Consider the following 27,942-nt stretch of genomic DNA (forward strand, 5'->3'; position numbering starts at 1 on the left):
CGCGGTCAAGAGGTCATTCACTCCATCAAATTCCCGACCAGTGCAACGGGTTATCTCCCGTGATGCTTAACAGATTTGTTACTGATTTCTGGTTAAATTACAATCGCCTTTGCACAACCACAGTCAATTTTACCAATTTAAACAAATTGGCAACACATTGAGAAAACGTTGATCTGTATTTTGGTACCAAACACTCTATCATTAGAATTATTGTCTTTGAGATATTTTGCATTTAACCATCAGCACAATTTTGATTATAGTTTGTTAAATTTAATTTATTGATTGCATTATTATAAGCAAACAAACCGATAGAAACTCTCAAAACTTGCTCTAACCGATGGAGGAATAAAGTAACCTTTTATTCATTCCCTCACAATTTGTGCGTCGCTCTTAGTTCTTTGATGATATGCGATAACATATTGGCACAGCTGTCCGATTTGTTACGCTTTGATCATTGCTGGTTCAGAGGCATATGGCTTCTGGTCAAGATATCTTCATCACACCGCAGAGGGAGACAAGCTCGGTTGTGTTGGTACGAAACTTACTGTTAAAATTGAAGAAGTGATTTGTGGTGGAGAAGAAGAGAGGCACCGAAGAGTGGCAGTGATTCAGAGATGAAGACATTGACTATTGAGTAAGTAATCAGCAATACTATGTGGGGACCTTGTCTTATTATACTATATACAGTGTACTATAACTATAATTCATAGTTATAGTACACTGTAAGGGGAACACTCCTATACCATCTGTTATTGAATTGAACAAATAACACTAAACGCCGCACCTCATTATTTAATGAGATCTTACAAAAGCCACCCATGTTTACACCCCTCACATTCTCATATTAAAATGAGCTTTTATATAGCGCAGCATCCACTAAACGTGCTCAAAGCGCTTTACAAGGGTCCCTGACCAATAACAACACGTAACGTATAGAACAAGAGGGCTCTAGAAATGACTTGGGTTTGATACGAATATTTTTGTATTCGTGGATAGCTCACACGGTAGAGCCACGCTCTCACCTGCCAGGCGGAGTTGTCGTACCAATAAGGTCGCAGGTTCAAACCCCACCACCGCCGCGAAAAATTTTTATTCTCTATTGTCTTCTGGCACTTTTCTACTCACTTCATATCTTGTTGTTACCAACATAAGTGCCTGCTCCACTCACTTTTCTGAATTAAAAATTCACCCCATATACCGGAGCATACTCAATGTCTCAATCGTTTCTATGTTATATGTTTGTGTTGAGAATATTGGCTATTAAGCTTAACTGCTGGTCAAATAACTTCACGATGGTTGTGTGCTCTAGAAATGACTTGGGTTTGATACGAATATTTTTGTGTTCGTGGATAGCTCACATGGTAGAGCCACGCTCTCACCTGCCAGGCGGAGTTGTCGTACCAATCAGGTCGCAGGTTCAAACCCCACCACCGCCGCGAAAAATTTTTATTCTCTATTGTCTTCTGGCACTTTTCCACTGGCAATTTTTTTTTTCAGACAGTCCTGTGAGTGAATGTGAGTAAAGAGCCTTTTCCAAGGACTCAACTATGCGCCGAGTGAGGCTCGAATCCAGGACCTTCCACTCTGAAAGCGAGTGTCATACCACCAGACCACAAATATTCTTAGTAAAATATTCAACATGGAAATCTCAAAATAATAGGCCTCGTCCCAACTCATGCTAAATTTCCGTTCTGCACTGTAGTCTATAGATAGAAATATATAAATTGTTTATCCCACTAATACTAAGTGTTTGATTAAATGAACACGTCGCCTTAATTTACCAGTATAGGGATGAAAATCTGCATTTATTGCGTAATAAGTTTAAATTTGTCTCATAAAAGAAACCGATATGCCTATCAAATTTTCCAATTCGTCAAAATTAATTGAACCAAACTGGCAACCCTGATGCCTTTAATGATTAATAATATTGGGAAGGAAAGTGAGAGCAAGGCTGTGGATCCATGAAGAATCAACTTGCCCCTGGGATCCCAAAGGGGAATAGAATTGAATAGTCTGATGTCACATCCGCCCAGCAACCAGCAGGTTGGTTCTAAACAAGGAAAATTGGAATTTTTTATTCTTCATGCTGGCTAGATCTAGAACTTTTTAACATTTCATGCGATCAGAATGTATAAAAGTCAAAACATGATCAGATTTAAAATGTTTTTCTCCTCCGGATACACTTTCATGCCCGTTTGAGAAGTATTTCATAACGGCATCCACCATTGTTCTGATAGTTTAGAACCAGTTAGTATGCTACTATTGTTTGTTTTTGTTTTTAAGGGTTTTACGGCGCTTCCAACACATTTCGGTTATATCAGCCCCAGTAAAAAGGAAGAAAATAGGATAGTAAAAAGTTATAGAATTACAATTAAAGCACCCAAGAAAAAAGTAAGACGTAGGGGAAATAGGAACAAATAGGGATCAGATGTAGATTCCAAGAGCATACCACCAATGTACTTAGTTTGAGATCACCTATAAGTCTCATCCGGACACAAGCACAAAATCCAACAAAGAGGAATACACTCAAATGCTTACATTATACATTGAAAATAACAATTATAATAATACATAACAGAGAGATGATTTACAAGGAAAAAAACATCTCCCAAAACAATAACCATGCATTTGACTGTTTCCCTCCCAGCTAGGACTCCGGCCAGGGCCAGGATAAAACCAAGTAATCTCATTCCAAGACAAAGACAGAAAGCATGTTGGAAAACAGTTATAAGGGGATAGAAGACACAGTATGTACCCCCCTGCCCACTATGGGAGGTCAGGAACCCCACCCAGAGTATGCTACTATGCGTCATTACAAGGGAAGTGACGTCACGACTGTTGAAGAGCATTAAATTCCCCCCTCCATGTTCAGCAATCAATATAATTTATAAGTTCACGAGATCTACTGCAACCTTCATTAAAGTAAAACACATTTTTATAACAAGAAACTCAAATGCAATGACTAAGTAAAAACTTTTATTTTGCAAACTCTCACTTATGAATAACAAATGATAATTCACTTACAATTTAATCGACAATTCCTTCACCCATACTGATACTCAAAGTGAATTGTAAAATTGTACTTATTAAAACATATGTATAGTTGTTTTCAGAAATGAGCAACTTGCATATATTATGTTCATTTACTTAAATTACAACTTTTTGTAATTACGTTCATTCATACAGCACAGGACAAAATTCTCAAAAACTTCTGAAGTATGGTATTCTATTCGATACATCCATGAATTATAGATTTATTGTCCATATTTCTTTGTGTGTAAACATCCAACATATGCATAAAAGCAAACACGCGATCAATAGCATTGTTAGGTAACCCGTTTTCATACAGATCAGTGTACGAGTATTGTTTTTGTTTTTGTTTTTAAGGCGCTTGCAACACATTTAGGTTATATCAGCGCCAGTAAAAAGGAAGAAAATGGGATAGTAAAAAGTTCTAGAATTACAATTTAAGCAGCCAAGAGAAAGAAAGACAAAGGGGAACTGGGAACAAATAGGGATCAGATGTAGATTCCAAGAGCATACCACCAATGTATTTAGTTTGAGATCACCTATAAGTCTCATCCGGACACAAGCACAAGATCCATCAAAGAGGAACACACTCAAATGCTTACATTATACATTTAAAATAACAAATATAATAATACTTAACAGAGAGATGATTTACAAGGAAAAAAATATCATCTCCCAAAACAATAACAATGCATTTGACTGTTTTCCTCCCAGCCAGGACTCCGGCCAGGTCCAGGACAAAACCAAGTAATCTCATTCCAAGACAAAGACAGAAAGCATGTTGGAAAACAGACATAAGGGGATAGAAGACACAGTATGCACCCCCTGCCCACTATGGGAGGTCAGGAACCCCACCCAGTGTGTATGAGTATCTTCACCCATAAATGTGATATAATGCCCATTCAGCAGAATATGATTAAATGAACACACTGCGGTGGAAGGTTTGTCATTAGACATACAAAGAGTAATAAAACTAAAGCAACAGTTACAGCTCTTGGTATCTTAACATCTTTTCATTCATGGCAAAGAAGGATAAAGAGAAATTTCAATATGGAATAGGGAAGTAAATTTTATCTTCATGTAATGAGATTTTCTTTTTGTTTTCTTAATTCAATAACATAATTATTGAACAACATTTCGTAAAAAATTTCTTGAAATCTTTTAAAAACATTTTGGTTGAGTAAATATTTTTTATGATATTAATATTACACAAATATTCTAAGTTTGGGTGACATGAACGAGCTTAACATAACAGTTAAATACTCTCCAAATGTTGCCCCTGAGGAAGAGGCATGGATAAAATAGTAAATAAAACATTTTCAATAAATATTTTATAAAAAGTATTGAGAAAAAAAAGGAAGAAATTCAAATTCAAACTGCTCATCTCTGAAAACAACCAACTGTATTCAACAATACGAGATAATTCTTTAATGTTTCATTTTTTTTCGGGAGGCTTTCCACTTTATTTAGCATTTGTAGGAGCATCTGTGTGCGTTTTTTCCGTTTTCAATACTAACGGATGGGACACTGAATCCAGGAATCTAAGGAAAAGATAGGGGGGGGGGGAGATAAACCAAGAAAATAAATTAAAATGTAATGGAATTTATTTTCCTTTCAAATCCACTGAAATAATGTGCAGAGTGCATGCACCTATCTTGCAAATTTTGAACATTTTCCCCTTCATTCGTTTCACATGATCTGGCATTGACATTATATATCCAATATCCTTGCAAAATCAAACCAAGATCTCTGTAACTTTGTTTCAATGCCTGATATTTCATGGACCAAAGATATTTTTGCCTCATCAGTGATGATAATGGCAATTTGTCAAAAAGGAGGAAATTGTATCATTCCATTTGGCAAACTCAAGCCGAAATACAAACATTTCATTACATCTTATGAATTGTCCTTAACCAAACTGCTATCTACATCAAGAGAAAATAATTTTTTGGCCCAAAGGCTATTTTACTGCAACCTAGTGGTTATGCAGTTTATAAATTAGACTCATAAATATCTAACAACTTGCAAAATATAACCTATAATCTAAACAAAAGAACAATAGTAAATTGAAAATAATTTGAACAATTGCTTTCAGTCGATCGTCACCCTTGCTTATTGTAATATTTTATCTTTCTATGACAAGATGACCTCTAAAAACAAAACGTGAAAAAGAGAGACAGAGAGAGTGAGTTATGAATTGATTTTTTTCTTTTTTTTTTCCAATTCCTACCAACATCTATTCGTCCAAGGACACCACTGGCCTTGCCTTGGGTCACTTTTGATATGCGATGCCACCCCAATCACTGTTCGAGAGTATTCAAGTCCTCTTGTAGCAATTTTTGATTGTTTTCAGATTTTATTGGTCTGTATATTAGACAGTCATCGGCGAATAGCCTAATCTGAGATTTTACTCGTAGAGGTAGGTCATTGATGAAACAAAGAAATTGTATGGGTCCTAGCACCGTTCCCTGTGGTACTCCTGATGTGAGTGGAAATTCATTCGATGACGTGCCGTCTAGGACTACTTTCATGGTACGTTTGTGAGGAAATTACAAAGCCATGTGTGTAGAGAGCCACGTATTCCGTAATTTTCTAGTTTCTGTAGGAGTTTTTGGTGGGGCACAATATCAAATGCTTTGGAAAAGTCGAGGATGCCGATGTCTGCCTGAGTGTTGGCACTCTGGAGTCGTTTACAGTTATTAGGAGTTGGCTTTCATATGAGTATCCTTTGCGAAACCCGTGATTCAGGTCAGTTAGGATGTCATTGTTCTCAAAGTGGTTCATCATGTTCTTACAGGTTATATGCTCTAATAGTTTGGATATTACAGACGTCAGTGAGATTGGACGGTAATCTCTGCTTTATTTTTGTTGCCTTTTTTAATACAAGTGCGATGTTTGCCTTCAGCCAGTCATTAGGGGGCATCCCGGCGCCGACCGATTTTTGGAAAATTATGCATAATGAGGGGGCCAAACTCTCAGCACACTCCTTAGTACTGTGTTGCGGATGTTATCTGGACCTGACGCCTTAGATGGGTCGACGTTTTTCAGCAACGTTTCAACTCCTGAGATGTTTATGTTGATATTATTAAGAGATTGGTCACACCTCTGTGATGTCGGTGGGGTGGTTGCATCGTGTGGATCGTAGGGGGTAAAGACAAATTCAAATTGATCCAAGAGGATCGTTCCTTTCATGTTCTTTCAATGGGGCTACACCAATAGAATCGTTTTTCTTGCTTTTTATGTAGTTCCAAAATGGCTTGGTTTTGTTTGTTTCAAGTCCTTTTTCTATAACATTGTTAATGTGCGTCCATTCTGCTTGCCTTATTTCACGCCTACTTTGACGCTGCAAAGATTTGTATGTGTCCCAGGTTCGGCTCAGTTTAGCCTGCTCGAAGGCTTTTGCATTGCGTCTTAGTAGTGCTTGTATTTTCCTAATCATCCACGGTGGCGTACTTGTATTTTTATGTACTTTTTGGGGAATTGACTCCTTGATTGCACTGAGTTGGCAGGGGTGAAAATGGCTCTACATTTCATTTACATCCATACTGCTTTTGTGCTGTTCTGTGATCTCTGAAGACAGTCGCTCGATTTCTTTTCGTAGTGCGGCCCAGTTGGCCTTTTTGAAAAGGTATCGTGTTTTGGGGGTTGGTTCATATAATTGGGATTTAGTGTAGTTTAAGTAACAACGCAGGCATGATCTGATATTCCTGGTTGTGATGTTGAATGGATCAGTGATGGATTGGATACGAAAACAAGATCTAAAATAGTCACCGCGTGTGCATTCTTCGTGAATTTGTGTGAGGTGCGTTCCTGCTGTAATGTCGATGAGGCTTTGTTGTATTGCACGTTGTGGGAAGACAGATAACGTTTTTGAACCGTCCCAGTTTATATCAGGACAGTTAAAGTCTCATGTTAGAATCATTTGGTTTTGATTTTTTTCTGAGTTGATTATTTCAAGCGATTTTTGCAGTTTTACGATGTCAGTTTCGTTTCGATGGGGTATGTAGAACGATCCAACAAGGATGTCTTTATGGCCTTGGATTTTAACGCTTACCCAAATTATTTCACATTCAGTTTTCAACTTTGTTTGCTCACAGCCTTAGCTTTCTATCAACGAGTATGAATACTCCACCTCCCGGTCGCCTGGTCTCATTTTCACTTCCTTCATCTTCTGCTAGGTAGTTTTTTGTCATTTCGAAATACCTCGTAATAATGATAATGATAATATAATAATATAATAATAATTAATAATAATATAATAATAATAATAATAATAATAATAAATAATAATAATAATAATAATAATAATAATAATAATAATAATAATAATAATAATAATAATAATAATAATAATAATAATAATAATAATAATAATAATAATAATAATAATAATAATAATAAAAATAATAAAGAAGAAGAAGAAGAAAGAGAAAGAAAGAAGAAGAAGAAGAAGAAAGAAGAAGAAGAAGAAGAAGAAGAAGAAGAAGATTTTTTGTTTGTTTGTTTGTCTCTTCCAACACAATTGAGGTTATATGAGAGACCGCTGAAACAAAAAAACAAGCAATCTAACAAAAATAGTACAAATGTAAATCAAAATCATAACCTAAAGATATCATAAGCTAAATTATAAATAACCAAGAACAAACAGGCAGAAGATTTACAGAAAAAAAAATATCCCCTGTCAAAATACAATCACAAACCAAAGAAGCAGGATAGGCTAGTAAAGAGAAGAAGAAGCGACATCACTATCGGATCGTACACTCATGCGAACATCATAGGTATATGATTCAAGGGTGATGCTCCCATTCAACCACCCGCAAGAAGAAGAAGAAGAAGAAGAAGAAGAAGAAGAAGAAGAAGAAGAAGAAGAAGAAGAAGAAGAAGAAGAAGAAAAGGAAGAAGAAGAATTTAGTAAAAAGTCCAGTGCAGTATGCATTCCTATTCCTCTTACTCTTTGTTTTCACAAATTACTCATACAAATCTGAAATTTATAATTTCCCTATTTTCAATGTACAAATTTCACACAATCCTAGTCTTCACTGATTCCTCGTCTTCAATACTTGCATCAAGCAAGGACGAGGAATATAGACTGTGCTGTAAATTACAAATTACACCTGAAGGGATAAATCATTGACTTTTTAAAAAGACCTTCTACTAAGAGATAAAGCCTTTCGAAACTTTTCACTACTTTTTCTTTTTAAAATGCTTAACTCATAAATTAGATACGGCAAACCCTCTTATCGAGTTATGGCTTTATTGCAGACAGAGAATTTCAACTCAAATCATCACTCTCTAGTTCTCATTGTTAGTCTGTCAAATAAAACATGTTTGGTATTTTCAAATCAAATCTCAAATCTTCATCTTTTAAAAAATGTTTATGTTTTTTTCATAGGATTTGCCGTTATTTCATAGCTCTTAGTTGAAGACGAGGAGTAAACACCGGTTGTGGATCCGGCGCTCTGCTACTCCAATACCGTAACTGACAGTTGTCTTTTCTCTCCACTCGGCTGATCGCGTCAGCAATATTTATAGAAACGCCAATGGCAGCATCGTAAAGAAAATTGAAGAAGCTTTCATTCGATACTAGATTCGCATTTTAAAGATTTTTTTTTAATTTGAAAAGTTAAGTTAAAACTTTTAATTGATAAAAATATTAAGAACAATTAGAAAATTTGGACGATTCTGTTATCGAAAGAAAATTTTAGATCAGGGTTTTAAAATGATGTACCTATACGAAAGCAAGATTTATAGCTTTGCACTCACCAGCCAACTGAAAAGATGAAACTACAACTACAACTAGCTACTAGAACATTTGCCGCATTCACTTTACTCATACGTCAGCTCAGGCAAGAGGCACGATCGTTGATATTTTGTAACTCTGCGTTGAAATTGACAATTTTGGCTTTATCTGGTAATTTGGGGGAAAATTATTTCTATGTTACTTAGAGTTGAGCTCAAGAAAAAAAAATACACGTATTGTTTATAAAAAGATGTGTATTGTCAGTAAGTTTCAGAAATCTGGCTTTATTATTTATGAAAATATGGCATTTTGAAAATGGACAAAAGGTTGCTTTCAAAGCATCCCGAATTTGGGGGATTTTCTAGAAATTTCGAAATACCATATCTTTTTAAAAATTTTTAAGCGATTTAAATAATTTTTGTACCATTTTTATCAGGAAAAAAAGTTCTACCTATTGAATGCAACTTAAAGAAAACAATTATATAATCTAAATTTGGGTTTTCCGTACCTACATAAATAATACATCAAACCAAAAGAATAAATATAAACACAAAGAGTTGATCCACACAAGCACCCAATGTTAAATGTGACAAATTAGGGAACAGGCACTAGTGTAAGATAGAAATGTGAAAATAAGTGTGTTTAAAACAGTGCCAGACAAAGCAAGAAAGAAAAATACAAGAAAAAAAAGAATCCCAAAATCTCAGTCTTCCTTGAAGAGGCAGGCTGATTTTTTGGGATGTTTTTTTTTTCTTGTATTTTTCTTTCTTGCTTTGTCTGGCACTGTTTCAAACAAACTTTTTCAGATCTTTGATGTTAAATGTGCTAAGCTATATCACCTCTTCGTCATAATGAAACAGGACCGAGGATTGGGAGCCACCAGCACTATTGAGGAACACAGTGCCTTCCAAGCCATATTTGGGTATGAGGACCTGCAATGCATTCTTTCTCACAAACAAAACTGTGCCATCTTCGTCTTCGATACGGTTCTTGAAAAAGAGCTTAAATATTTGAAAAAATATTAGATTTATCAGTGTGTTAAGAAGTATTGTTCAGAAAAAAATAAAAAAAATAATCCTGGTTTAAAAATCACCTAGAGGACATGCTTACTGTTGCACAAAAGTATTTAAACAGACCACTCCCAAAAAAAATAAATATTGAATTTTGATGAATGAAATATCTTAAAATATATTAAATTAATCAGTGTGTAAAGTATTGTTCAGAAAAATAAAATCCTGGTTTATATCACCAAGAAGACATACACAAAGTAGCACAAAAATATTTAAATATACTTTTCCCCAAAACAATTTTTTAAAATTGAATTTGGTTGAAAATAAAGCTATAGATAAGACATACAACACAAACTAGTGTGCTCAATCTCTTTTAAATTCATTCAATGATTACCATCCTATTTCATTCCGACTTATAAGTGTCGTTTTTCATGTGATTGCCGTGTAAACAAATTATGAAACAGACCTGACACAAACAACCTTCTAAATATTCAATACTTTCATTTAAAAACAAGTTAATTTCAAGAGAAAAGAAACAGTATTTACCTTGAAATAAAATAAAATTTCAACCCTTCTCTAAAAGCATATTTTCAAAATGCTTTAGAATAAATATATCTACTAAGATATTCAAACTAGAATTAGATATATGAGTAAATAATTTAAAATATCTATTAAAAAAATACAGGAATGATTCTTGAGTTGAAAAAATTCCTTTCCTGTCAATTGCTAATTTTATTCTTTATTATAACTGACTGATTAAGCTAAATTTTGTGCATGATTTTTTGAAATGAAAACATCTGTACGAGTGAAATGTGGATGAAATATAAATTCACATTCTTAACTATCGATAAGCATAATTCATGAGATGGATACATTAATACAATGTATTCTGATAAACCTAAAACAATGTAAACATTTTGTGACAACTGTCAAATTTATTACAAAATATGGATTTAATATGAATTAAAACAGAACTAGGTGGTATCTTTTTCTATTAATTTCCTTACGAGTTTACTTGATTAATAATACAGTATTGAAAATATCAAATTAAAAAATTAAGGAGCAGGTATCGGTGTAAGATAAAGATCTGGACAAGTGTGTATGAAAGATGCCAGACAAAGCAAGAATGAAAAATACAAGAAAGAAAAAAACATCCAAAAAATCAGTCGACCTTGATTGGGGATCGAACCTCAGACTTTCTGAGTACTGGCAAGATGTGCTACCATTACGATGGTAACACGTCTGACCGGTAATCAGAATGTCTGCTGTCCGATCCTCAGTCGAGGTCAACTGATTATTTTGGGATGTTTTTTTAATTGTACTTTTCATTCTTGCTTTGTCTGGCATCTTTCATACACACTTGTTGATGGTTTTTTCTTGTATTTTTCTCTGGCACCTTTCATACACACTTGTTCAGATCTTTATCTAATAATAACTTACATGAGTGTTTAGATTAACAGAAGCCTTCTCAGCATGTTGAGCCATTTTATGTCTGTAGTTCAGGTTGTTAGAAATGGTCTAAATAGAAAAAAATATGTAACGTTCGTATTTTAAATGTATACTCAATAACACAAGACTGAACGGCATGTATCTAGATTACTTCCCTCTAAGTCAAGGGCCAGGTCTAAACTAAGTAATTTAATTCCAAGACAAGGACAGAAAGGTGAAGTTGTCATTCAGAGCCACTAGGCTATGGAGCCAGAGCGTGAAACAGACAACAGCAATTGATTGCTACCCTTTGGACAGGAGACTAGACTATCCCAAAGTACTTTTCACCAGATCTAACAGACCCAAGCTACCAAATCACTGCTGGGTGGACAGAGGGGTCAGAAAAAAACCTTGACTGCACCCGGGATCAATCTCAGTCCCTTTGATTGTGAAGCAAGTGCTCTACCAACTGATTTATCAGGATCCCGACAAGGACAGAAAGCAACCTGGAAATAGAAATATTTGGGGCTAAAAGTCTCAGCAACAGATCTCCCAGTGCACCATGGGGGCGGGGGGGTTGAAAGACTATCCAATTATGAAAAGTAGAAAAATCTTTAGAATTGGCCTTATTTTCCTCTTATTATTAATAAAATTCAAACTGTTACAGAAAAAGGAATAAAACTAATAGAGTTTTTCTATATTTTAATATTTCTGATGAGCATTCAATTCATTTCAATGAAATCCTTGTAATCAGAAATTTAAAAAATTAAATTAAAAACAAAAACAACCCCTCCACCCCCAAAAAAAAACATCAAAAAAACATGCAAACAAAAAACAACAACAAAATATAATAATAATAAAGTTCATTTTTTAAATCACATAAAAATCCAAGTTCTCATGTGAAAGGATCGAATTATTTTTCTTCCATCCAAGGCTACCTGTATTTTTGATTTATCAAGAAGATCAGGATATGAGACATCCGCTCCAATACAAATGGCCAGCAATCTATGGACTATGATATCTGAGTATCTGGGAAATAAAAAACAATCACAAAAAAAAAGAATTAAAAAAAAAAACAAAGCAAAATACAACAGTCTTGTCTTCATCGAAATATACCCTTTCAATAATACGAGGGCTCTTTCAGAAATAACCGAAAAATGCCCATTGCTCAGCAACCAGTGGAGATTTTTTAATTCTGTAAAAGACATGATATTTCTTATTTCCTTACGGATATTCCCAGAAATTATGAAGTGCATCATTTTGCACAATGAATTTCTAGACGATTTTAAAGATGGCGGCCCACCTTGAAACTTGGTCAAAGGAGGAAATCAGAGCTGTCATACGTTTTTTGAACGCCAAAAGTCTGAATCCTACCGAAATTCATAAAGAACTTCAGAGTGTATATGGTGAGCATGTTATAAGCCGTATACAAGTCTATCACTGGTGTAATTTGTTTGAAGCCGGCCATTCCGACTTGACAGACAGGGAAGGGAGAGGGCGTTCGATAACTGCGACGTCAGAAGACAATGTGAAGAGAGTTGATGAGCTTATTCGTCAAGACAGGAGGTTGAAACTTCATGAAATCGCAAGCAGTCTTGAAATTTCGGAAACTTCTGCTCATAGAATTGTATTTGATGAACTTGGCTACAGAAAAGTGAGCGCAAGATGGGTTCCTAAGCAATTGACAGACAATCATAAAGAACAAAGATTGGACATCTGCAGGGAACTTTTGAGAAGAAGCAAGAGCTCACGCAGGGTTCACGGGCATACTGCCAACGCCGGCGGAGACTTTCTAGGGTACGATGTGACTTTTCTTGACAGCATAGTCACCGGTGATGAGACTTGGTTGCACCATTGCACCCCATAAACAAAGCAAGATTCGATGACATGGAAACATCCATCCTCACCTGTCGTGAAGAAATTCAAAGTCATGCGGTCAGCAAAGAAAATAATGGGAACTGTTTTCTGGGACAGTCGTGGTGTTATATTGTTCGAAACCTTACAACCTGGAGAAACAATCAATGCTGCAAGGTACTGTCAAACTCTTGACAAGCTTAGGGAGGCCATTCGCAGAAAGCGCCCAGGGCAGTTGACCAACGGGGTCATTTTGCAACACGACAACGCTACACCCCACACAGCACGAGTGACGCAAGGTTGGCGAAAGAAATATGGATGGGAGATTTTGCCACACCCACCACACAGTCCAGACCTCGCACCATCTGATTTGGGCCACTGAAACGTGAGCTGGCAGGAAAGCGCTTTGATGTCGATGAAGAGCTTGTTGACCATGTGCGGAAATGGCTACAAAACCTTGACGGAAATTTCTTCCGAGAGGGTATCTATTCCATCGTGCGGCGTTGGCAGAAGTGTGTCGACAGACTTGGCTGTTACGTAGAGAAATGAAGGACGAGTCAAGGTATGAACACGTGCAAGAATTTTGTTGATAGCATAAAAAACGCGTAGTTTACAGGCATTTTTCGGTTAATTATGAAAGAGCCCTCGTATGATATGTGGCGAATGATGATGACAGATTAAAAGAAACAGTTAATTTGTCTTTTCATTTTCTTTTTAGGGGGAGGGAGGGGGAGCGGGGTGCACAGTAAAACATAATTTCTGGTATGTACCAACTACAATGCAAGAAATAAAATATGCTATTAGTATTTTAATAGATTATTATATCATTGACAAAATGTAAAACATTCCTGTTAAAACTTCATAATAATATTCTGGAAAAACAGTAATAATTCTTCTTCTTCGTTCCCGTCACGTCACATGGTCAGTCCGGTCTGGTGAATGAAGCCCACAGGTCCTGAGCTCGTCCTCATTGCCGTATAGCTTCTTTGAGTATGGGGTTGGGTCAGGCCAGAAGTTTCTTCTCAACTGGTTGTACCTTGGACATTCCATTAGGACATGATGTCCATTTTCATTTTCAAGTCCGCAGTCACATTGTCCAGAGGCACCTGCTCTGGACATCCCCCACATATGTTCCTTTAACTGGTTGTGCCCAGTTCTCAGTCTGAAGATGATGACCTGTTCCTTTCTGTCGAGCACCTTGATTGGGTCATTCATGTTGTATTCTGGGTGCTTCTCTCTCCATCTCTGAGACTGGATAAATTTGGCCATTTTGTTAATTTCTCCTGTTGAGTACGTTGGGGAGGGTTGCTGCATGCGACTGCCTGCCTTTGCCAGTTGGTCAGCGATCTGATTTCCAAGTATCCCACAGTGTCCTGGAATCCACTGCAGTACAATGTTGGTAAACTTGCTTAGCTTCAAGGTCTTCCACCAAGGCGTCTATATCATCCGCAAAGGACATCATTATATCCTCCAGAATTTTCTTAGCATCTGTTAAAATCACTATGTATCTTGGTTTTTCATTTTTTGAGAGGATTTGCTTAACAGCTTCATGGATTGCATCTGCCTCTGACTTGTAGATTGAAGTGCGAGTATCAGTCGGTTTGCTGATCTCCTTCTGTTGACCATTTGTGTAGTCGATGTGCACTCCCAGGTCCCCGCACGTGTGTTCTTTATTGCATGAACCATCTGTATAGATTCTTGTCCATTTTTTTCAGGGTAGTTTTGATCAATGCACTTCTGTACAGACTTCTTGATTTCTTCGCCGTGTTTTTGTTTTGGTGAAATGTCATCAACGGAAGTCTTGATTTTCAAGTGATTTTGCCTTTTCCAAATTGGTACTCTGATATTTGCTTTGCATTTTTGGGTCATTATTTCGTCAAGTTCGTGATCTTTTTCAATTTGCTGGGCTCTTTCAATAAAGCGTGATCTTTTCAGCCGCCTAGTTTTCTTTTGTTGCGCTCTAGCGTGAAGAGGCTGATCTGTCATTGCTTTCACGTCTGTGTATTCAAAATTTTTGATTCCCTTCTTTCTGATAGAGATGTAAGTCCTGTTATGGTTTCCATTGCATGTATCGGTGTCGATTTCATTCCTCCACTTATTATCCTCATGTTGCTGTTTTGCACTTTGTCCAGTTTTTCCATTTGAGTTTTGGCGCAGTTTCCCCATGCAGATATCCCGTATTCTAGAGCTGGTCTCACATATCCTGTGTAAGTTTGTTTCAGTATATCGGAGCTAGCTCCCCAAGTTGTTCCAGCTAGTTTTTTTCAAGAGTTGTGTTCGTTTTACCCCAACTTTCTGACTGTTGCTGATTTGATTTTTCCATGTTAGTCTTGGGTCAAAATGGACTCCTAGGTATTTTGGTGCGTCGTCTTTTTCCAATTCATGGTCTTCAATATGTAGCTTTGCTTTTTCATCTTTTGGGGAGAGGCTAAATATTGTGAACTTTGTCCTCACTGCATTTATTTTCATCGCCCAGTTGTCAGTCCATTCTTTGATATTATTCAGTGTGATTTGCATCCTGTGTTGAGCCTTGATTAAGTTTTGGTCAGAGTTAATCAGAGCTAGGTCATCTGCGTACATCGACATTTTCACTCCTCGACATAGTGTTTCTCTTATCTCATTTACATAGAGAAGAAATAGTGTAGGTGATAGTACTCCACCTTGTGGGACTCCATGTTTTAGTTTTGCTTCTCTACTTTTGTGACCTTGTGTTGTTACTCATGCCTTTCTTGTTTTTAGGTAGTTTGGTATCCAGTTGAGCATATGGTGGATCATATGACCTTATCGCGGTCGGAGGGCTTGCGTGTCTCGATGATCGTAAGTGAGAGGCCAGACCAAGAATGATCTACAACGGTCAGCATCGTCAACAAGGAAGGAAGAAGGGAGGAAATCAACCGTCGAGTTCAGCTTCCCCTAGTCCACACCCTTGGGTGTGGGTGTTGTCCGCGACGTGGGGGAGGGGTGAAAAGGGACTGACTCTCTACAGGACATCCTTCCGGATTCCCAACTTAGACCATCTGACCGCGGGTAGATGGAGCTCGTCATCTGGGGACCGACATCCATCTAAGAGAAGGACACTCTGAGCAAAAACCCGGACAGATGGAGTTCGTAAACGGGGGACCGCAATCCATCTAAGAGAAGGACGCTCCGAACAAAAAGCCAGACAGATCGAGTTCGCTAACTGGTGACCGCAATTGATCTAGGAGAAGGACACTCTGAAGCAAAACCGCCACTGCCTTGTGGACAGACCTTGGATGGTCAAAGGCTAAGGAAGCAAATCCTGAAAAACAGCACGCCAAAGACAGAGCGGCGGGGCCGGAAGGCGCAAATATCACAGGAAACTGGAAACTGCCACTGCATGCTTAAATCCCAATATGACACGTCACAATAATCAAATCCGATGTGGTGCGAAGCCCGTGGAATCCCGCCGGACGGGCCTAGTGCGGGCCTCAATGGCCCACCCAAGCGATCTGGTGGTACCTTGACTTCATCTTGCGGAACCAGGGGAGGAGGATCAAGGTTACATGCGACTGGAACACCAAACACAATTAAAATCCTTCAATGGAATACTGAGAGCGTTGCGAAGAATAAAATAGCCCTTGAAAAGAGACTCAAAGAGCAGGACATCAAAATTGCCTGAATTCAAGAAACTCACCTCACGGACAACATGAGATTTGCCATCAGAGGGTACCAGGTAATAAGGCATGATAGAAAGGATCACAAAGGAGGCGTGATGACATTAGTAAAAAACGACTACCCCACCGCAGGCATAAAAATTGATACACAAGAGCAATCAGAAATACAGCAAATTAAAGTATGTATCGGAAAGAAAGAACTCCTGATTTTTAATTGCTATTGCCCACCAAACAAAGAGCTTCATTTAGACAAAATGAAAATCCAGGAAGAAAGATGTCTGGTACTAGGGGACTTTAACAGTCACTCTCAAAGCTGGGGATATGGAGATATGGACAAACGTGGTGAAACAGTAGAAAACTGGCAAATTGAAACAAAACTTCAGCTATTGTATGACGATGAAGATGAGGACACATATTTCTAAAGAGCGTGGAAAACCACATCTACCCCAGATCTTACGTTTGCCACAGATGATATAGCAAAAACGATAAGTAGAACAGTACAGCCCCAACTGGGTGGTAGCGACCATAGGCCAATCATCACAAACATCAATCATCAAAATGAAAACAAAACACAAACTATCCCAAGATGGAACTACGAGTACAAAAGAGCAAAATGGGAAAGCTTTGAACAACTTACAGACAGCCACTGCAAAAACATAAACTGTAAAACCGAGAATGTCAACAAAAGTTCAAAAGAACTGACAAAGGCCATCCTAAAAGCAGCAATGAAAGTATCCCAAGGGGAGCAAGGAAAAATTATATACCACTCTGGACAGACGATCTTAATCAGTTAAGTAATGAAGTATCGGAAACAAGAGAAAAGGCTGAAGCAGACCCATGTGATGACAATATTGCAGCATATAAAGAGGCAGAAGCTACCTTTAAAAAAGAAATGGCAACGACATCCAAAATGGCATGGAAAGAAAAAACGCATAGCCTTAACTTCGAAAAAGATGGAATTAAACTTTGGAAACTTACAAAAGCCCTAAATAGAGAACTGAATCACTACGCCCCTCCCGCTTTGGAAAAAGGAGGAGAACTTGTCAGTCCACAACAAGCTGCAGACCTATCCATGGAGCAGTTCAAAAAAATTAGTGACAACACAATAGAAAAAGAACTGAAGAAAAGAGTTAAAAAAGAATGCAGAAAACAAAAAAAGGAACTCAAGGAAGCCATAGATGAAGTAATGACAAAGAAGCTAACTATGGAAGAACTAGAAAGCTCTCTCAAAGTGTTAAAAACAAAGAAATCGGCAGGCCCAGACGAAGTAACAAATGAGATGCTTATCCATCTTGGAAAGACAGCGAAAAAGAAGCTATTACAACTCTACAACAGCACTTGGAAAACTGGTAAAATACCAGATATATGGAAAAAGGCTTTTATTGTCCCAATTAAGAAAGAAGGAAAACAAGCAAATGAAGCCGCAAATTACCGACCTATAAGTCTTACAAGCTGCATGTGCAAGCTGGTAGAAAGAATTATCAACTCCAGACTGATGTGGTATCTTGAAAACTATAATGTGCTTATAAATGAACAAGCTGGTTTCAGAAGACACAGGAGTACTGAAAATCAAGTAACCTACATATCCCAAGAAATAGAAGACTCGTTTCAGGGTGGAAAGAAAAAAATTGTGGTATGGGTGGACTTTGAAAAAGCATTCGACAAAGTGTGGAAAAAAGGTCTGGTATATAAACTACAAAAATCAAAAGTAATAATTCATTTCCTCACATCAAGAAGTAAAAGATGTTTGATTATCATAATCATTGCTGAAAGAAAGAAGTGACAAGGTAAGAGTCTGTTTTAGCTTGTGACCTACTGACCTTTGGATGGGAGAAGTGAAATGTGTGTAGATGGGCGTGGCCAGACCATAGTGCTGAAACTCTGCAGGTTGCAGTGTGCCACTGAAGTAGACAGCCTGCATCATACAGCGAGTGGTCATAATTCGGATCATGGTGTTAAAGTAAGGGTTGTCTGGCACCACCGCCTTGTCCAGGCCCTCTGCCAGGCTTTTGCCACTTGACACATCGATGTGAAAACCCTGTTTGACAGATTAAAGTTAAACGCCATCAATGGAATCAAAGATTGTGTGGTAGGATGTCTTGCCTCGTACAAACGTCAAGCAATGTTGAACATCCTTTAAGACCAGATGGGTGACTGTTGTAATCTCTCGTCCCACAATGGCATATTTGGGTAAGGTATACCTATCCCACTGGACGCAGATTTTAATTGAATTAGTGCCAGTTTGCAGGCAGCTATGGATGTTAGTAAAAAATGGGTTCCTTACAGGTGACTTTTACAGTAAGATATAAAGCCTGTAAGAAAAACTAAAAGGAGCATTGTGAAGAAGCTCTATGAGCATTATGAGTTATAGAAATCTGGACATCCAGCTATAATCTTATACTTATATCCTGTGCTCTGCCTGTCCTTCAGAGCCATTAGGCCCAAGAAGCTGGGATTTATCCCGGTTTCTGAAGCATGACACTGAAAATAGCAATTGCTTGATATTCTTTGGATAGGACGCTAGCTTTAACAAACCCAGTTACCCAATCAATGCTGGGCGGACAGGGTCATAAATAAATCTCGACTGCACCCGGATAGATCTCAGTCTCTTGCAAGGGAGATAAATGCTCTATCAACAGAGCTGTCAGTTCCCCTGTGCAATCAATCTTCACTTATTCATGGCAGAGGGGAGAATAAAAAAAAACCCTAAAAGATAGGAGTACAGGTTAAATATCATCATCATCATCATTGCCTTTTTCACCCTGGGTCAGGGTATAGGCCACAGACAAACAGTTTCCATCCTTCTCTATCCTGAGCTAACTTTTTTTTATCTCATTCCAGGTCTTACCACTTCTCTGTATATCAGCTTCTTTAATTCTTCTCCATGTTCCTCGTGGCCTTCCCCTTGATCTTCTGCCCTGAGGGTTCTAGTCCAATACTTTATTTGTTATAGTGGGGTCATTCTTTCTAAGCGTGTGTCCAATCCACCTCAATCGTCTTCTTCCTATTTCCTCTCCCACTGGTTTCTGTTGTGTTCTTTTCCATACTTCTTCATTTCTTATTCTATCCATCCATTTTATTCTGAGTAGCTTACGCATGCACCTGTTTACGAAAATCGGTACCCTCCTTATGCATGCCTGTGATGCGTCCCAAGTTTCACATCCATACAGTAGGACAGACTTCACGTTTGAGTTGAAAAGTCTTAGCTTAAGTCGAAGGGAGATATCTTTAGTTCTCCAAACTTTGTTCAAAGATGTGAATGCAGCCTGTGTCTTTCCTATTCGTGCTTTCACCTCTGCTTCCGTGCCTCCATCCTTGTCAACTATACTTCAGAGATAGCAGAAAGTGTCTATATCTTCGAGTTCCTGATCTTCTACTTTGATCTGCTCCCTTTGACGCTTACCTATCCTCAAGACCTTCGACTTTGCAGGGTGAATTCTTAGACCAATTGATTCCGAGAGGCTGTTTATAATTGTGGTTTTTGTTTGCATCTGGTCCTGGGTGTGGGACAAAAGAGCCAGATCATCCAACTGTGTCCAGGGGGTCCACTGTATCCCATTTCTTCGCCCTTTGGAGGTTTCCTTCATTAGCCAATCAATGGCAAGGATGAACAGGAATGGTGAGAGCAAGCATCCCTACTTGACACCAGTCTTAATTTCAAAGCTGTCAGTAAGCTGATCTTCATGTACAACCCTGCAACTTGATCCTTCATACAATTCCTTAATAAGGTTTACTATCTTTTCAGGGAGTCTATAATGTGCCAGAATTTTCCACAAAGTTGCTCTGTCAATACTATCGAAAGCCTTCTCGTAATCCAGAAAGTTGACAATAAGAGGAGAGTTCCATTCTATAGACTGTTCCACTATGACTCGCAGAGAGGCAATCTGGTCGGTTGTTGAACGGTTTTTCCGAAAACCTGCCTGTTCATCCCGCAGTTTAGCATCTGTTGCATTCTTCATTCTCTCTAAAATAATACGGTTGAAAACCTTTCCTGGGATAGAAAGAAGAGTGATTCCTCGATAATTATTACAATTACTGAGGTCCCCTTTCTTTGGAAGCTTGATGAGATGTCCTTCCTTCCAATCCTTTGGGAATATCCTGTCATTCCAGATTCACTCAAATAGTGGGTGCAGGGCCTCAGCATTTCTTTCAGCATCAACTTTTAGAGCCTCCGATGGAATCTGGTCTGGTCCAGGAGCTTTCCCCCTTTTCATCTTGTTAATGGCACCTACAATCTCTGCTATCGATGGTGGAGCAGAGCTGATTGGTAGCTCATTCCTCGCAGGCAAAATTTCTGGCTGGTTGTCTGGTGGTGGTCCGTTCAGAAGGCAGTTGAAATGTTCCCTTCATCGTTCAGATTGAGCCTCTTTTCCAAAAATAGTTTTCCCATCTTTGTTTTTGACTGGTACCTCTGGTTTCCCATATTTTCAAGCAAGTGTCTTGGTAGTTTGATAAAGGATCATCATGTGTCCTCCTGTCGCTGCTGCTTCTGCTTTCTCTGCAAGTCTGTTCATGAATGCTTCCTTGTCTTTCTTCACAGATCTTTTGACTTCCTTAGCTATGGATCGATACTGCTCTTGTGCATCCAGTCTTGAAGCCCTTGTTCGGCTTGCATTCACTTGTTCCTTCCTTGTTCTCCTCTTTTCAATAAGGTCCAAGGTGGTTGGACTTATCCATTCTTTATGTTCCGATTTCTTTACCCCCAATACCTCGTGGCAAGTTGTTATGTAGACTTCCTTGATCTTTGCCCAATGTGACTCTACATCTATGTCCTCCTCGAGCTCAATAAGAGGTTGGAATCTATTACTCAATTGTAGTTTGAATTCCTATTCTTTTCCAAACAAGTGCATTCACCTCGAATTTTCTTCTTGTATGTGATCTGGCCCATGTTTTCTGAGTCGGAGCTTAAGCTTTGCCAATAGCAGGTGGTGGTCTGATCCAACATCTGTCCCTCTCCGTACTGTCACATCTTCCAATGAACGTCTGAATCTTCGAGAGATACAAAAATGATCAATCGGATTCTCTGTCACACCATCTGGTGAGACCCAAGTTGCTTTGTGGATCCTCTTATGGGGGAACACTGATCCTCCAATCACCAATCTGTTGAATGCACAGAAATTTGCAAATCTCTCACCATTATCGTTCATTTCTCCCATGCCATGACGTCCCATGATACCTTCATAACCTACGTTATCCTGTCCCACTTTAGCATTAGCATCTCCCATCAATATGTTGATGTCTTTCCTTGGCAACTTGTCAATGACTTGTTGTAGCAGACTATAAAATGTATCTTTGTCCTCATCTGTTGCATCATTTGTTGGGGCATAGATTTGTACAATGTTCATGCTGATCTTCTTACTCCGTGTTGTAAAGGACGCCATGATGATCCTTTCTTCATGTTGTTCCCATCCTCTCAGTGACTTCTGGGCAAAATTGCTTAGAGTAATTCCTACTCCCTGTGTATGAATCCCGTCCCCTCTCCATGAATATAAAATCTTCTCCCCAGACTTGAGGTGTTTCTGTCCGGATTGTATCCAGTGGGTTTCGCTTACTCCAAGTATATGCAGCCTGTATCTTCTCATCTCAGTCACAACTTGAGAGCTTTTTCCTGCATCATATATGGTGTGAACGTTCCACAACGCAATTCGAAGCTGCTTGTTTGGCGAAGACGTCATCGGGTCAGCAGAGTCCTTACGGCTTTGTCTGTTTTCCTTCATAAATTCTGTCATTCCAGAAACTCTTCGGTCGCCCAAGCTAAAAAAAGGATTTGGTTTGTCTGTGTGCGTTTCTGTAACGGTTTGAGTTTAACGGAAAGGGGTGTTAACCCGTTGCCAACCCCGAACCTGGAGGACCAGGTGACTCAAAGATGGGGGAATCACACACCATTAGTCGCCTTTTACGACACGCTGGCTTGGCGTTGGGCTATTCTTGACCCTCTCAGTTGAGGGACCGGGACACCATACTGGGTAATGTTTATTGTATAAATCCAATTTATACAATACAGTACAAAAAGTCATATTCTAATAAATAAATAAGACTGATTTGATAATATCCAAATTGCAATGTCGATTGACAAATAATACTTACTTTGGAGGAGGCATTCTTGAAAAAGTGGTTCAAAATTTGAAGCAGGAGGGGCAGGGTGGCGATGCAATAAGCGCTATCGGGGCAACTCATTGACAATCTTCTCTGCTACAGAAATGTTGGTGAGCAACATGAACTCCTCTACCATGGAATTTGTTTCTCTGTAAGAGATAATGATTGTCATATGAAATTAGTCAAAAGCAAGGATGAAAGTTGAGGTCAATCAATTTCCCTGAACAACCCCATCAGGGTTACTCTTTGTCCGGTTTTAGCCAGAAAACCGGCTATTTTGAATTTTTTGGCTGATCTTGTTCGGTATTGGTGAGTTAATTTTTTTTTAAAGATGAAAGTATTGGTTGTTTAAAGGCTGCAGCAATAAAGGGGAAATTAGATGGATATAATGTATCCTTTTCTATTATTTAAAGCTGATAGCATCTGATGAAGAGAAGCTTTGCATGAAATATGCTGGTTATGAGACATATTTCAGGCTTTTTAAAATTTCAGCAAAGGGCATCCCTGCCCGTGGTGAGGTTTAAATCCCTAAATGTGAAGTGATTCAAAGCACAGCAATCTAACAACACAAGTTAACCTTCTAATTTCTCCTATTGAATCTGCATGATAGAGAAAAAAAATCAGAGCGCAGGTTAAGAAAAAAAATCTAAATTTTTCAGAAATTCCAGGAATAACAAACAACTTTCACCCCTAGTCAAAAGATAGGTAGTTAATGTTTATTTAGAGCAGACAGTCCAATCATCATTCATACAGAATCATTGGTTTCTAAGCATAAGATATAATATAGGATAATACATAGTAAAACAGATATACTATGTAAACTTGTCGGAAATGTCATAGTCAAATCGAGTATAATTTCTCTATGTTATGAGTAAGTATAGAGCAATTGATCATGAATGGAAATCACAACACAATTTATTCTCAGTCAAGTGTTGGCAATATCAATGTGCGGCTATGTGGTGTTGTGGTATGACACTGGCTTCCAGATCGGAAGGTCCGGGGTTCGCGCCTTACTCGGCGCATAGTTGAGTCCTTGGAGAAGGCTCTTTAGTCCCATTCTGTCACTGTACTCAGGTGAAAAATGAGTACATGGCCATTAACAGTGTTGTCTCTGTCCGAAAAAATTTTTAATATCGCCTAACAGGCGTCATGTACCATTCTTTTCCCCATTAAGTGCATTCATCAGCTGTTAAACATAGCTGTTGGCCTGGGATCCCTTGTAATGCGCTTAGTGGATATTGCGCTATACAAAATCTCATTTTATAATTTTTTAAAAAAAAATTTCAAGTCATGTGCTCCAACTGAAAAAAAGGAATTATATATTCTCCTGTACTTTCTATAAAATGTGAAATCATTAAAATACTCAAATTCCACTTCAAATTAAAAACACGATAAGAGGTCAAAGGATAAATAAGAAAATCCTCTCAAAAATCTGAAAAATAAAGTTGCAAATCAAAAAGGAATATACACAAATGTGGTAATGTGTCAGAATGACCCAGATGCCTACAACTAAATTTAGAGTCTAAATTATAAAGATTAGTTAAATTGAATTGCTTTAATTTAAAAGGGCAAACTTAGTTTCTTCAACTAAAGGTATAAAAAACTCCTAATTCTGTGTATAACGATTATTAATTAAAACTATGACATAATAGTAGATTTATTAGTGATTGTATAGTGCCGAGTCTAAATTATAAATACAAGTTAAATCAAATTGCTTTAATTTAAAGGGACAAACATAGTTTCTTCAACTAAAGGTATAAAAAAACTCCCAAATTCTGTATAGTACTAAAATTAAAATTATGACATAATACTAGATTGAATAGTGATGATAAAGTCCAGATTACAATTAAAATTAATTGTTTGTTTTTAAAAATCTAGTTTGAAAAAAAAAACAACACAAACTAAAATAACATGACATATTCATTAATGCTCGCCATTACTGTCAATGAGGATGAGAGAGGAGCAGGAGCAGGAGGAAGAAGGGAAAAGGGGAGGGAGATGCGAACGTGCTTATTGCTTATTTATAATAATTCAATATAAAATACCTCAATTCTTTGACTTGAACGTCGATGGGATCATGAGTCTTACTGTCCACGTGGAAACGAATTTCTGTTGAAGCCAGACTTAGAGCTCTGGTGATGATTTAAAAACAAAAGAATTCTTTTTTTAATAAATGTAAGTCACATAACAGCGAACTTTTCAAAGAGCTAAAACGGGACACCCTAAAGCACACTTAGTAATAATAATAATAATAATAATAATAATAATAATAATAATAATAATAATAATAATAATAATAATAATATAATAAAAAATAATAATATATATGATAGATGAATGATGATGATGATGATGATGATGATGATGATGATGATGATGATGATGATGATTAATATATATATATAATATATAATAATTATAATAATAATAATAATATAATTAATAATAATAATAATAATAATAATAATATTTAATAATAATAATTATAATAATAATAATAAATAATAATAAATAATAATTAAATCGATTATTACAATGATATACAAATTGATATATTTGGAATATTTGACAAATAGATGGATACATGTAGATAGAGGGATATATAAATAGACAAATATCTATATTATTAAATATGTAGTGCTACTAATTATTATGAATTTTACATCTTTGTCTCCAAACTTTGTAAGAGCCAATGATGGCACTGTTGCTTATATATTTTGAAAGGACTTTTGCTTCTGTGCTTTTAATGCCCAGAATCTTTAAGCCATTCACAAATCATTCATAATTTAAAGTCAGTTTGAAAGTTTGTTGAGGCAAACATCATAAAAATTGTACCAACGACACTAACACTCGCAAAAACAACCAATCTTGACACTGTAAAAAAATTGTCAGTTGGGCGTTTTTACGCAAATTGTTGAATTCGAAATAATGTATTCATTTAATTACTTTAAGGATTTCAGATCTACACTAAGTTTTCAACAGTTTTCATCGATTTATGACATCAAGTATTATTATTGCCCCTTTGATACTTTCAATGTGATGGTTTCGGGTGGATAATACCCTGGTTTAACTTATGGCCACACCTTCAACTCTATCTGTCCAGTATAAACATCAAGTACATAAAATCCTGTGAGAGGGGGTTTTTTCCTCTCCTAGGAACTGTCCGATTGGCTTTTCTCAGCAAATCGTGACATTCATAATGATATTATTTACTTGATCACATTAAGGTACTCGTATTTACAGAAATTTTAAACGAGTTTCACCGATTAACAACATCAACTAATATTACTGTCATTTTTATGACATCGATGTGATAATTATTGCCCTAGCAAACCGCCAAAATGGTTTGTTGTTGTACTTGATGTACTTTACCACTCAATTCACTTCATTGGCGACGAGAAACGGGATCATCTGACTGAAATTAACAAGCAAACAGCTAAGTAGAGCATTAAGAGCTAAGCTATTAAAATAGTTAGCTAAAAAGATGGCACTATACGGCCAAATTAAAGAATTCATCCAGTCAGATGAAAATATCAATGACTATCTAGACAGGCTAGATTTTTATCTAGAAGCGAACAGGGTGGAAGAAGACACAAAGAAAAGAGCAATATTGCTAACAGTGGTGGGTCCACAACAATTTAGACTACTAAAGGACTTGTGTGCTCAAGAAAAACCAGGAACCAAGTCATTCGATGGGCTATGTCAGCTACTAAGAAATCATCATGCTCCAGCCCCACCAAAATTTCTTTGTAGAGTGAAATTTGACGCGAGAACCAGACATTCTAGCGAGACGATTGCACAGTTTGTAGCAGAATTACGACACCTCAGCGAATGCTGTGAATTTGGAGAGCTGTTGAATGACCGACTGTGTGAGAAATTTGTCACGGGAATTAACTATCCAGAAATTCAGAGAAAACTGCTACTGGAACGAAACCTCACATTGGATAAAGCGATCCAAGTTGCTACTTCTATGCAACAGTCGACAGATGCTGCCCGATTTATGGCACCGTTATCAGCTTCAGCCAACGCCGTGACTGATAAACTATTCACCAAAGGTAGAGGGTTCAACGCAAGACAGGCATATACGATTCCGACAATTTCTAAAACCAGGTCAATAAAATGTCATCGCTGCACCGAGTCCACATGCACTGCAACAGTGCAAATTCAAAACAGCAACCTGTTACAAATGTAACAAGCAAGGCACATAGCAAAAACTGCTTGTTTAAAAGCACGACACATGCTTCACACGGCGACGAATCAAAATTACGTAGAAATCGATCAGTTTCGCAACGATGAAGGTCAACTGACACAAGCCCGGACTTCAACATGTTCACCGTGTCAGATTCACCGCAAACTCCCATCAACGTTCCAATCTCACTGAACGACAAGGTAATCAAATTTCAACTCCACCCAGGACTGCCCTCACCATTATTAGTGAAAAGGAGTTCCACAGAGCAGCGATAAGTAATGCTACTCTACAAAAATGTAACAAAAATCTGAAAACGTACACAGGTGATTGTGTTCCGGTGGTTGGAGAGTGTGTGGTAGACGTGTATTACCAATATCAGTTCGTGAAGCTCCCCATCATAGTTGTGACGGGCAAAGGACCACCTTTGCTGGGAAGGAACTGGCTGAACGCCATAAAGCTCGACTGGAAGAGCATTTTCACAACTTCTAGAGGAGAAATAAACCAACTGAAGAACGAAACTTTGAATTTGAAACAAGTGTTGAAGAGCAACGATTCAGTTTTCGGAACGTGTGGACTGTTGAATGATAGAACAGTGACAATCAGCATGAAAAATACAAATCCAAGGTATTGTAAAGCTAGAGTGCCACCCTACGCAATGAGAGAAAAGATTGAACATGAGCTCAATAGATTAGAACAGAGTGACATTATTTGGAAAGAAGAACATTCAGATTGGGCTACTCCAATAGTCCCTGTGCTAAAGAAGGATAGTTCAGTTAGACTGTGTGGTGACTACAAAATTACAGTTAACAAGGAGATTGAGTTGAATAGATATCCTATTCCAAACATTGAAGATATTTCACTCAAGTTAGCAAACGGTGACAAATTCACTGAACTTGACCTGTCACATGCATACACACAGTTGGCACTCCATTCAGATTCAAAAAAGTACACAACTATAAA

General features: G+C 37.6%; 1 protein-coding gene across 1 annotated transcript in view; it reads right to left on the reverse strand.

The window, feature by feature from the left end:
• Window positions 1-2,961: 2,961 nt before the first annotated feature.
• Window positions 2,962-27,942, reverse strand: part of LOC144961759 (exosome complex exonuclease RRP44-like) — a 37,676-nt gene continuing 12,695 nt past the window's right edge. The window contains exons 6-12 of the mRNA XM_078894847.1: window positions 24,839-24,925; window positions 22,785-22,942; window positions 18,518-18,735; window positions 12,147-12,237; window positions 11,221-11,298; window positions 9,610-9,771; window positions 2,962-4,571 (exon numbers count right to left, since the gene is read on the reverse strand). Coding sequence (XP_078750973.1) covers window positions 4,497-4,571; window positions 9,610-9,771; window positions 11,221-11,298; window positions 12,147-12,237; window positions 18,518-18,735; window positions 22,785-22,874 — 714 coding nt within the window. The 5' untranslated portion in view covers window positions 22,875-22,942; window positions 24,839-24,925 and the 3' untranslated portion in view covers window positions 2,962-4,496. The remainder of the gene's footprint in view (window positions 4,572-9,609; window positions 9,772-11,220; window positions 11,299-12,146; window positions 12,238-18,517; window positions 18,736-22,784; window positions 22,943-24,838; window positions 24,926-27,942) is intronic.

Source organism: Berghia stephanieae, unplaced genomic scaffold, assembly GCF_034508935.2.
Source record: "Berghia stephanieae isolate SIO BIC M18660-M18661 unplaced genomic scaffold, UCSD_Bste_1.3 scaffold4, whole genome shotgun sequence".
NCBI lineage: Eukaryota > Metazoa > Mollusca > Gastropoda > Nudibranchia > Aeolidiidae > Berghia > Berghia stephanieae.